The sequence below is a fragment of the Falco punctatus genome, assembly GCF_963210335.1.
Source record: "Falco punctatus genome assembly, chromosome: 11".
NCBI classification, from domain to species: domain Eukaryota; kingdom Metazoa; phylum Chordata; class Aves; order Falconiformes; family Falconidae; genus Falco; species Falco punctatus.
Genome location: NC_137591.1, coordinates 18,242,314 through 18,255,493, shown reverse-complemented (window position 1 = coordinate 18,255,493; position 13,180 = coordinate 18,242,314). Strand labels below are relative to the sequence as shown.

At 40.4% G+C, this 13,180-nt stretch overlaps 1 protein-coding gene across 3 annotated transcripts in view; it reads right to left on the bottom strand.

Moving 5' to 3' along the window:
* Positions 1 to 677: 677 nt before the first annotated feature.
* The window catches only part of LRRC8D (leucine rich repeat containing 8 VRAC subunit D), a 52,109-nt gene continuing 39,606 nt past the window's right edge, over positions 678 to 13,180 (bottom strand). For all 3 annotated transcript variants that reach the window (XM_080406677.1, XM_080406676.1, XM_080406675.1), the window contains one exon: positions 678 to 3,556. In XM_080406677.1, coding sequence (XP_080262803.1) covers positions 984 to 3,554 — 2,571 coding nt within the window. In that variant the 5' untranslated portion in view covers positions 3,555 to 3,556 and the 3' untranslated portion in view covers positions 678 to 983. The remainder of the gene's footprint in view (positions 3,557 to 13,180) is intronic.

The following is a 13,180-nucleotide window of genomic DNA, read 5'->3' as shown; positions in this document are numbered from 1 at the left end:
AGTGATAAAGCTAAATCACATTTGGGTAAATTGTTAACTCTTATGTCTCTGTCTTTAATCTAATAAACAGAACAGACACCTCAGTTTCTAAGCAAGGGCTGAGAAACAAAACAATCACCAACTCATAAAAAGCCTTGATTTTTCCAGCTGAAAACTCAGAAGAGGAGCAAAATACGAGCAGTAAAGTCACTTGGTGTTTAATGGCCTTTGAAGTCACCTTGCGAAACAGTTCAAATATCAAAACTATCCCCAACTTGAAAGCCAAGTGGCAGTATTCTCCCTTTTACCACCCACTGCTGCGTGGGACAGAGGAGCCTTATGGAAGCTGCGGGGGAGACCAGCTGCAGGAACACGACCAGTCTTTGCCAGCATGAAGGAGCAGCACACTGGACCACAGAAGAGATCTCACCCAATAACATGAGGCCTTGAGGATGAAGAATGAAGGCAAACACGCCTGGCCCGATGCAAACCACATACCTTAATGCACGAAAATGGTGGTTCTGGTGCCAAACTGGTTTCATTTGCCAAGGATGGCTAACACTAACCACGCACATCAACATGTGTTTCAAGTGCTGTTAGAACCATACCGTATACATTTATCCTAGTTTTTCACCCCCCATAATGCACTAAAGTAAATCCAGACCTTAAGGAATAACTTGCATAGTAAGAAAAGGTCATCAATTTAATCATTTACTTTAAGCAGGCAAGCAAATTTGTAAACATTCAAAAGCGGCAGCATCCAAGTTACAAACAATTTAAGAAAAAAAGAATTGAGATTATTAAGGTTCTTTATCATCTCAAAAATTTTGGAAATAATATTTTAAAACACTGCAAACATTGAACACTCTGTTACATCTCTTCTAATCCTGCTAGTAGTCCTGCCTTCCAAGGAATTCTCCTTTCTAAAATGCATGGTCTCACAACTGCCATATTTTTTAGCGTTTGCCGTTTGGAAATCAGCTACCGGTGCATTTCACCTCAGCCTAAATCCCGTTAGCAAAGGGAATGCTTGTGTCTTGATTCAACACCTCTTTAACTTCCGAGGGCAAAGCGTCAAAGAGGTGATCTTCCACCACGAGCCCGCTTTTCCTGAGAAGCTGACACTGCCCCAGCGTGGCTGGCAGACGGTCCAAGCAGTTTCCCTTCAGTTCCAGGTGAGTCAGCTGCAACAGTTGACTAACTTTATCTGGGATTGAGGTAATACAGTTTTGTCCCAGACTCAAAGTCCTCAATTTAACACATTTAAACAACTGTTTTGGCAAAACGTCGACTTTGTTTCCTGTGATGTGAAAATGCTGCAGATTTTGAAGCAAACCTATTTCCACTGGAATCAATGCGATTGAGTTATAGCTTACATCTAAACACCTAAGTTTCTGTAAACTGAACACTGCGGCTGGTAAGGATTCGAGTTTGTTATTGGAAAGATAAAGAGACTCCAAATTCTTTATGTAGGTAATGGAGGGAGGAATGTTGACTATTTTATTGTGCCACAGCTTTAAACAAGTCAATCTTTTTAAGTGCTGGAAACTGATGATTTCTTCAATTGTGCGTATGCTATTTGACTTTAAATCCAGTTCCTGTAAGTTAGAGAGGCTGAAGATGGCGTGGGGAATTCTCTCCAGTTCACAGTTCTGCAGTTCCAATTCCGCAACATTAGTCATTTTCTTAAGGCTATTGAGTACCACAAGCTTAGTGCCATCATTATGAATGACTAGTTTTGTCAGATGTGGTGCCACATCTGTGATGTTAGGGGGAATTTTGGTCAAATTGCTCTTCACGTGGAGAATTTTAAGGTGTCTCAACTCTCTGAGAGATTCAAGCCCTATCATTTTATTGTTTTCAGAGTTCAAGTTGCCTATCAAGTACAATTCACGGAGGTTTTTGAGCAAATACACCCACGCAGGAATTTCTGCAACATCTGTGAATTTCACATGAAGGCATCTCAAGTGGTCCCGGAGGAAGCTGAAGGCAGTCTGCTCGACCTTTGCAGGGCAGTGGCACAGATGAAGCTCCTGAAGATTTGTCATCTGGGAAATTTTTGCTGGGATTTTCGCTTCAGGAATCAGCTCCAGTTTCAACACATCCAGATCAGTCAGATCAAACACTGCATCGGGGACCCCCGACAACATGAAGAGATGCAACTCTTGCTTGTCCTGGGCATTGCGGGAAACATGTTGACGCAGCTTTTCAAAAGTCCATTCATGGTTTAAACTAATTTCCCGTAGTTTGTTCTCACTTACCTCTGACAAAAAGACACCAAATCGCTTAGAGTACAGCTGGTCGTACTGATCTACCATATGCAAGAGAAACGCAAAATCATTTTTGACATCAGGGATATCACTGAAACTACTCTCTTCTCTGACCTTTTCAAAGGAATATTCTTTTAAAGGTATTCGGAACAGCCAGAAAAGCGTATACAGGCAGATAAAACCATAGACACAAATGAGGGAAATGTAGCTGATAAGCAGCTTCTTCAACATGTAAGCCATGTTGTGTGTACATTCAAACTGCGTGTAGCCGATCAGATGTTCCACTTTCGGGTTGCAGATGTGTTCAAAACTAATGGTGTTGACAAAGTTTGCAGTATAGCAGAGAATAAATATGAACTTGACGGTCTTGATGACGGTCTGGCCAACATAAAGCTTGTAAATTAGATCACTGTCCTCCACGTGAGCCCGGAACTTACGGACTTTCTCGAACAGCGCTTTGGCTTGTTCTCCGTCTTTCTTATCTAAAATAGTGACGCTGGGAACCTCGATCATCGGCTTGTCAGCTGAAAATTTGAAGCCAGACTTTGTTATCATGGGAGTGCTGGCACTTGGGCTTCCTTCATCACTGCTAGTGGAAACATACTTGGGCAGGGACTGGGCACCAGTTAACCTCTGTTTGTTCTCCTCAGAGTCCTCACATGCCGTTTCAGACAATGCTTTCGTAGTCCAAGGGGACTCAAAGCACTTCCCTAATATAGACACAAAATGCTCAATTTTTGAGCAAGTCTTGGGATACTTGAACCAAAAATTGCTACTGACTATTAAAATGATGGTATGGATGAGAACAAGATAGGGAAAATACTTGGAATACCAAGGAAGAGCCAAATGGTAGCACATCTGGTTAATAAATACGTATTGCTGAAAATCCAAATTTGTTTTACGACCTGAAGAATCTTTCTGCTCCTTCTTCAGCTCCTGGCCTGATTCAGTGGGTTGATACTGAGAAGAGGTAGCTCTGCTCAGAGGTATGTCAGGTGTTACAGTAGGGGCACTTCCAAAGGAAACCGTTCTCACTGACGCTGCTTCTCCTGGACCAGTAGATGTTTCAACAGTGGTAAAGTCAGCCTTCCCTGATGTGCTGGTTTGTGCTTTTGAATTTACAGTAGACTGCAAAACTGGCAAGCAGACCACCTGGTCTTTGGTCAGCTGCATGGTTCCAGCAAAAATGGCAACCATTAACATAACAACAGCTAGATAATCCATAAATACATCCCACCATGGTTTCAAGATACGGTAAGTTGGCTGGATGTCATTGAGTGATGCAACTTCTGCAAGGGTAAACATTCCTACAAGAGAACAAAGACAAAATCAGTGTTGACGACTGGTGAGCAGGTTATTTTACCATTTAATAACAATCACACCATAACTTACAGATCCTCAGAAGTTTCCAGTTCTCATTATGTTTTGTTGCCTGTCACACATTGTCCATCATTCCACTCAATGCTCTTTTTTCAAAGGATATGTACTGAAATGATGCAGTACTTTAGCATCAGAACAGAATTCTCCTCACTTCAGGCCAGATGGTTATTTATGTACCTTTGCCACCTCACGGTACAAGCACCAAGGCCTGCTTTGTGCAGCTGCAGCATCTGAAAGGTAAAGTGCTGTAGCTGATATGTATTATTAACATAAATAGCAGCAATTGATTACACTGCACAAAATTTGATTCTGTAAAAATGACAGCTTGAGTCTGAACACATGAAACCCAGGAGTAACATTATTTTGTAGTACCTTGCATTTAAATAAAATAGCATTTGTTCAATGCTTTCCACCTTGCTCATGACTTGCACAGCACATTTTAGGCCCCCTGTTACACTATAAGCAAGGCCTCTCATTCCTTTTCATCTAATACAGTAACGGTCAATGTCTCCCACTCCTTGCTACCAAGCATCCAGATTGATTAGCTCCTTTCCCTGATGCATCACTGCACAAGTGAAAGTCTTGCAGTTGCTATGTGAATATCCAGCACAATTTTTTTAATGTGTTTGGATGTTTTACAGGGAGAAACAGTTTTCACCTATTCATTGGACCAAATGGTAGCGTATAATTTTTTTCCCCCAATTAATGAAGAAATAATCCTTCCTCAGAAAAATCCAACCCAACTAACCAACGGAAGACACCAACAACTTTTTTGACATAATGAGAGAAAAATATTTTTCAATTATCATCACAGCCTGGTGATTATAGGAAGCTGGTTAGTCCAGGCAGCACAGGAGCAGGCTGCAAGGCTTTCACTTTAATTTAAACATCTACACTGTGAGACAAAGTGGCAAACTGATGGAGTAAGAATCCAAACCTCTTTGCAGCTTTAAATAGCTTGCTTTGCTTTTTGTTTTGACAAAATCTAGAGGACTCAACTTATCAGCTTTTTAAAAAATAAGCTTCCTGTGCAAGCAGGATGTGGTAAGATCATCATTTTAACTGCTGAACTTGTGACCCAAATTTGCCATTTCTAAAGTAAAATATGCAGCTTGTGTGCACACATGGAGTGTGGAAGGAGACAGGATGTACATTAACACACAGAGTCTGGCTCCCTTTGGTTGGGAGAAGAACAGCTTAGCAGAGCACAAGGAGATCAAAGTAGGCAGTATAAAGATGCATCAGGTTTATTATTTTTAACTTGTAGCATACCAGCTCCTACAGACCTGCACCTTACAGACCCTAAAGGACAGTGTCACAGGCAACGAATATACAACATGTTTGATTATTTCTAGCCTACATTTCTCTGAAGAGGATAACAGACATTTCTATATGCAGAACTCAAACGTCAGCTACTGCCTGTGTGGTCAAAGGCAAGCACTAGCCCCTCTCCTTCCCCGCAGCAGCACGCAGCTCCCATGATCTTGGCCCGCAGGAAAGGCCAGAGGTCATTGCCGTTGCAGAGCCCGGCACAGAGCTCACGATAAAAGCGTCTCCACCACAGGGAGGGATCCAGCCCCTGGCTTCCCATGCTCTCCTCCCAGGAGCTCTTCCCAGTATTGCATACCTAGCCTTGCATTTGGTGAAGACAGCCAGAGGACAGGTGTTTATCTCACTCTGCAGTTAGATAAACTCCCCTCATCTCAGTTGGTGCTGTTGGCACAGTTGCCAAAATGTAAAAGTTAAGGCTCAGTTCCTCAGGGAATAGGCAGAAGGAACTTCCAGTTCTCTCTTTATTTTCCAGGGAGCAAATGAATGTCAAAAACTCCTCCCTCGTCAGTAACACAGGTTGTCAGGCTCTTAACAGTTCTCCCAGCCCCAGCAGAGCCTCCTCGCAGCAGCATGGCTCCTGAGCCCTGCCCCACGCACCTTCACGGGGCTGTAGTTGCTACAGCAAGTGCTGAAGGACGCAGACCAGTAACACCCCGCAGATATCAAAGCCTCACAGCGCTTTTCTTCAAGTTAGCTACGAACTCCCACTTTCTTTAATGTCTCCCGATGCTTGCCTAGACTGAGTCACAGCACTACTCCTTGCCCTGGAACTGCTACCTTTGACATTTAAATAACCACCTGTCCAAAAGAATAGCTTTAGTCATTTGTACTAATGTGAAAAGACAGATACAACAGGACCCTTCCTCAGTCCAAAGGCACAACCGCCACCTGCCCAGGACAGAACAACAGCACAACAGCAGGTTGTGGGTAGGTGTTTTTTTCCTGCATGGATTTTTTTTTTTTCCTTCTCAGAAGCTGTTTGGAAGAGATGCTCTTATGGATCTCCAGGCTGTTTTCACTGTGGTCTCGCCCACCTTGGCAGCCACAAGAACTTCTCACCCACTAGGCTACTAATGCGATAGCTCAACAGGAGAGCACAGAGCCAAATGCTTAGCAAGGACAAGTCATACACGCTTACTACAGCCATGCCTCTGCACACAGAGCCATGCAACGTGCAGAGAGAAGGTGGCAAGCGGGATGGGAAAGAGGAATGAGATGACTGCTGTAACGAACATAGGTAGCTGCTACTGCTTGTTCCTCTGGGGGTAGCCTTTCCCTCAACTTTGCGCTACCTAATTATGTGGGAAGTTACTTCATTGCGGTTTGGGGCACAACCTGCAGAATTCCTTTCACAGAATGAAGGTGTTTTTTTTTGCTTCTGCCATGAGAACACGTGGATAAAGCACTGAAACTCCAGCGCTGCAGATGTGGCTGCTCTAAGCAACTGAAATAATGGAAAAGAAATGAGAGAACACAAAGTGGTTCCATCTAGATTTAGAAAGAACAGTAAAAAAAAATGCTAAAGCTAAAAATCACCCCTACCAGACCTCTGTCTTGCACACACACAAAATGATTTCAAAAAAGGTTAGGAGACACAACAGAGCCCATATAATCCTCTTTGTGAGGCTGTAGGCAGCATGGTGTAACAGGAGCTTTACACTGAGAAGTACCACATTCAATGCTCTGAACATGCCTTTTCTTTCAAGTTACTGATACTCACAGAAAAGCTGCTGTTTTGGCAGAGATCAGCCGTTATAAAACACAAAAAAATCCTCTGTGGCGTTACTGTCTAACACTGTGTCTCATAAAAATGAGAAGCAGTCTTTTTTCTAGCTAGTAAAAATCAATTCCAGGAGCTGAATACAGGTTTCTGTCCTCACACGTCTGAAATATTTAAATGCTCCGAGTCTTAATCAACAAAATGAAAAACTATAAAACTACACACAGTATAAGGCACATTCTGACTGATAGGCTGCAAATAAATCTGTTATTTCCTCTCTTAAATCCATAATTACATGTATTGGCATTTGATTTCACTAAACTAATAACCACAGAAGTTAACTTCTATTTTATTTTTGCAGATGCTTAGAAATCCAGTCTCTACAGTATTGTAATGTTTTTGGGTTTTCTTTATTCCACAGTTAAATTGAAACTATTTAAGGCTTTTAAAACCTACTTTTAAAGCCTACTGTCCAGAATATTCCTTAGAGCAGGTAGATAGTATTTTCATCACTAATTTTAACCTCCCTTTAAGGGTGCCAGACTGGGGTTGGGGTTTCTTGGTAAGCTGCAGTGATGACATGGTAGTAAGAAAAAGGAAAAAAAAAAGAGAAAAAACAGAAAGAAAGAAAAAAATGTAAATGGCAGTCTGTGACTCGCTGCCATAGGTGGTCTCCCCTCAAGACCAGTACATGCTCTATGCACAACTCCAATGCAAAAAAAATCTGTAAGCAGGGAGCTCAAACTGAAGAATAAAGTACTATGCATCTGGAAAGCCAAATCATCTTAATTTCTCATGGTGAAAACACGCATCTTTTTTCCCTAGCCCTCTTCAAGGCTCACAAGACACCAAGTGGACCTTGAGGCTCAGCAGAACATGGGATTTTGGTACACCAAGATCTAGACCCAAACTAAAAAACTGGTTCTTGAAGGGAAATAATTTTTAATTCCAAATATGGAATTCCAGGACACAGTCTCCTTTTTAAAATAGCATATTTTAGTTTAGTTTTAATAAGCACAGGTTATAATTCAAGCCTATTGCCACACAATCTTTAGCTGCACAGCTACACAATATAAGGAAGATTTTTAATTCCAGCAAATAATCTTTTTTCCTCCCAAACCCTTTGACTCCAGTTCTGTAACCTGGATGATGCTCTAGGATAACATTAACCTCTCCCAGCTCCATCCATTATCTCCAGCTACCTACTGGGTGCATTATCTCTCCTGGGGGGTGGGGGTAGAATCTTTAAACTAAAGAAACACAACTGTTCCAAGCACAACTGTTTCTTGCTACCTTCTAAGATTTTAGGTGGAAAAACTTCTGAAAGCAGCATAGTACTACCTTTCTTTTCATTGCTTATGTGATATGGAGCTCTAGAACTGAAACCAGTTTATTTATTTTGCAGTTCCATAAGTTACAGTGAAAGCGGAATACAAAAATAAAAAATTGACAACGACAATATAGTTGCTCTAAGTTACAGGCCTATGTTAAATCAGCAAGGATAACAACTAATTTCATAAATCATATTTCTTCCCCAATTATGATCCTTTCATTAGTTTTAAAGAAAAGTTGTAACAGAAAGAACTCAGAATGTGATCAACCTGGTGAATTTTTCTGACATATTTCAGACTAAAAATGCTGAAATACAAAGTGGACGTATTTGGGTTATTTCATAAGAAACTGTTCTAGCTTAAATACAGAAGTTAGAGGAAAAGGAAGCAGCAGATTGGTATGTCACTAATGTTCATTTACATCCTACTTCTTCCTGTACTTACTAATAAAAACTTCATCTGTCTGCCCCTGTAATTCACTGGCCCTCCTGTTTTAAAAGCATATTTAAACTTAAAGCAAATCCAAAGTTAGAACAAACAAATAAAACCAGAACTGTAGCACATGAACCTTTCATTTTACTTTCAGGTTCCCAAGACTCCAAACAAGCCCATTTTGTTACAGGAAACAAAAAGATTCTTGAATTAGCCTTGTCACCGCAACTGGTCAAGAATTTCTTTTTTTTTAAAAAAAAAAAAAAAAAAACAGAACAAAAACCAACAAAATATTTCTAGTTGAAAAGAAAAAGTGCTACCATGAACAAAATCGTTTTCTCCCTTCCCACAGGAAATTAGGGAGAAGAAAAGTTTTCCCATAACTAAAAGGCTTTGCTAGCTTGCTTTTGATCAAATGACCATAGGTTTAAATTTATTTCCGCTGTATATTTTACTCTCTCTTTCCACCAGCCATTTCTACTTCCTTTGTTTTTCTACTTCTGCAGTATCCTATTAAAGCAATTAGAACTTAATGTGATAAGAATGGATTATGAGATTCCTTTTAGCCAAGGATGCTGCGAATATCAATTGTTCCACAGTCTGCAAAGACCAAAAAGATGGCACCAGCCTTTTTTTAATCCTTCCCCACAGAACCAAGTGTAAGAAGCCCCAAAGCCCTTGTAAAATAATGCATAAAGACATTCAGAAAAGAGCCTGTGAATGAATTTATGCATGCCGAGCACACAGACACATTCATCACCTGCACTGGTTATTCAGTTTCTGATATTAAGAGAAATCTACAACAAACTGAAGAAGGTTGGAATCTAGTAATGGAGGGAAATTGTCCCCGCTACTGTAGCTGGGAATATTACAGCTATTCCTAGCCCGGTTTGCAGGTCCTGGCTAGGAACAGCTGGCTGAGGCACTGCCTCTGGATAGCTGTAGAGAAGCTGCAGCCCATTTGAAAAAGAGGAATTAACTCTGCTGCTTTATTCCACGGGGGATTAGTGTGCTTTGCTCTACCTGACCCAACTCAAGTTACAAAACCAGTTTTAGGTACAGCTGCGATTACAGCTTCTCTTCTCAAGCATCCTGCAAATCAAATCCCCAAATTCAGCTAAGCATGGATTTGTGTGTTGAGTGCCCCTATTGTCTGAAAAGCCCAGGAATCATTTAATGATCAAATACAACACTGTATTTCTATAGTGTTTCTCTACTGTATGAAACGCTTTGCTGCTTCTTCAGCGACAGAAGGAATTGCAGAACATTAACACCAGCACACAAGGACTACGCTGCAGCTTACAGCATTAGACACTTTCTGATCAGTGCTTTTGTCTCAAGAAGATCAGAAAGAGATTTAAGATAAGAACCTGCACAGAAAAAGATCTCCCTTATTTTCTTCCACCAAACTAGAATGACAAGAATTCACACTCACTATTTCTTCCCTAAACATCTGACATCAACCAAATCTACCAGTTTTAGATCAATCCATAAGATCTGGGTTGGTTTATTTTTGTTTGGCTACCCCCTGACTGAACAAATCGTTATTTTGTTTGGCCTCTCTGATATTCCAGGCTAAGCAAACTTCTATGAGATGGGACATTTATCCGTATGATAAGACTTTCTTAAAATTAATTGTCTGTCACCCTGAAGGTAGTATTTCAGAGACAGCATACCACAAGATGCTCTGTGGGTGTAATGGATGATAACTACATAAGGAGAAAACAAAGAAAACAAAGCTGAAGGAGATTTCCTATAGAGAAAAACATCCCAACTAAGGAACAGGAGTTCCACAAAAGCTTTTAATTATAACTAAGTCTCACCATATAAATATATGTGGAAAATGGTGATGCTGTTATTTAATAACATACTTAACATGATTAAGGAGGATTAATTAGGACCACTCACAGACACATTATTTGAGAAACAGACAAACAAAAAAACCCTCACCAAAATCCCCACAACTAACCCATCTCCCCAATTCCCCCATCCCACTGCCCAAATTGCACAGCTAATTTTGAACTTTCCCTTAAAGGGAATATATAATCTCCGATATAGACTGTAAATAAATCCCCCACCAAGGAATCATCATCTTTATGAACATCAACCTGACAGTAACTCAGTAAATGAAGAATTATCAAAATCTGATTTCTCTCAGACTGCACACAGAAATATTAGGCTTCAGTAAACTGGAGACAAAAATAAGATTCTTGCTTTGTAACCAATGTCAAATCAGTACCCATTTAAAACAATTAAATCTATATAAAACTTTTTTCTTTTTTTAAACCTCCAAAAATTCTGCCCTTCTAAGTTGGGCTTTTTCAGGTTGTATAACACTCTAACCTACTTTTAGATGCTGCTATTTAAGTGTTTACACTGAATCTTCCTTGTTTACCAGCTCTTTGAAGGTCTAGTGCTATACACCACTCCTACACAGATGGTTTTGTAATCAATGTGATATTTAAAAAGCAGTGTTAGTGGCTATAATTTCCATAACAATAAACTCTCAAATCATACCTCATTCTTGCCTTGCCGTAAATGACGGGAGAGGTCTGTTTAAGGATGACTTCTCCAAAACAGGAGCCCAGCGTTGTACTTCTGACTAGCTCCCCAAAGCAACCAAAGATTATTAACACAATTAACTCTGTGTTTGCTACACGTGAGTTCTGTGTCCACAGAGCACAAAGTGAGCAACTTCACACCAGGACTGCAGTACACCTGAGAATGCTCTTACAAGAGGGCTGCTTTGACAAGAAATACAAGCTTCGGGTTTTATTCACATTTATCCCCAGACCACAGAGCACAGGGTAGGTGCCTAGTATCTTTCAGAATACAGCTTGTCAGTTTTTTTGACCTTGAAAAGTTCAGAGATCCTAAGCTGAATGTTCTGCAACACTGCCCCATCCTCACTTAGCACAAGTTAGTAGCATGGCAGACCATACAGGGCGTGAGAGATGGGAGAAGGAAACAAGGGTGGAGAGGAGAGTGGTCCTTGAGCATCCTTCTGTAGCGGGTACAGAGCTCAGTATTATAACCATATGTGTTACAGTTCAAGTCAGTTAGCCACGTGATTTTACAGTTATAAACCAAACCACCTAGCAAGGCAATATGCAAGAAACCAAGAGGGGTGACTAATGAGGCTAGACCCCAGCAGAGGCAAATACTGAATTTACGCTTTTCATATCTGTAATTAACAGTCTGCAAACACACGGGCATTTGACAGGCAATTTCTTTTGGGAAGAACACAAATCTTGCATTGCACAACTGAACAGAAATCCTACAGCAGAGTAAGAGGGACCTTGCAGAAGAAGGCAAAGAACATGCCTCGGCGTACCCTGGCACATGCATTGCTGTTACAGTGTTGTACGTTACATTGCTGTTACAACCGCCAGTATTAATGCAATACGGATTCACCCTTCTTTTATTGACAGTACCAGCGGTAGCAGTAGCAATGCTAAGGCTGAGTGATCAGATTTCTGAAAACATTTTGTTTTACCTAGCCAGACTAGAGCGAAAAACAGTGAGTGGACACTTTGTATCTCATTCCACCAAATTCCCAAAACATACCCAAACCAGTAATACTGAAAAGACAGCCTAATTTGTATGTGCAAGACCCCCAGTTTAACAGTAAGCACTTTTACTCAAGCACAGACACAACTGAAAGTTACTGTAGTTGATTCAACCTTCGCTGACATGCATGTACAGTGCGATTAAAAGTTACACCATCCAATAAACTCTATCAGCTGCTTGTGCTCAAGTGTTACACACTGAATTCCTTTACAGTTTCAAAATTTGCTGTTGCCCTATCTTTTAGCCAGTGATGTTTCTGCAGTGTTTTCATGACCACTATCAGAAGTACAGGAATAAACAGTAAACATCTGGTGCTTCTACTGACCAAAGCACTTTGGGAATTTATCAAGATGCAAAAGCAAGCTGCACCAAAATAAAAGCACATCTGGTAACTCTAGTCTCTAGAGGCTGCTTTTCATCACTAAAAAAAAAAAACAACCCAGTGATACAATCTTTTAAAAAAGGTAATAAAAGAATTGAAAGAGAAAAAGGAAAAAAATGTAACAAAATTATATTTCCTTTTCAGTTTAGAAATCTGAACACAGAATGGTTAAAAATGGTTGACCCTAAGATGTTACTTAAATTTGCTTTTACATAAATAAATTCACATGGCTACAAAGTTTGTTATACAAAGTAGCTTGATCTCAGGTAGAGGTGGCACTCAGCAATGCATGCAATTCCTCTGAGAAATACTCCTTTCTGATCCACAGCCACACACACTGCTGGTCTGACTCATCTTGTTCTGGATTCACTTGGAACTGGGGCAACTTCAAAAATGGCAAGAAATTGAACTTGGCATAGAGTTGCTGGCTTGATGATTTTAAGCCAGAGAATGTAAAGATACAAATCTTATTACAGGACATATTAGTACTTTTAGCTACACACCCTAAACATACATAAAGAACAGGAAGGAGCATCTACCAAAGAAAAACACATCCCTGAAGTTCATGTTGCTGTAGGTTTTTACAGCCCCTCTTAAGGGCAAAATTACCTCTCCACCCTAACTCATGGTACTAAAGTCTAGCTTTACTTAATTTCTAAACTGTATTCTCAACAGAATGGAAGCAGGTTTACTGAGTAACTGAAGTTATTTTCAATGAATACTTTCCTTCTTTTTATTTTTAATGGGCATGCCAACAACCTTGCACTGGAACATTTGCAACATC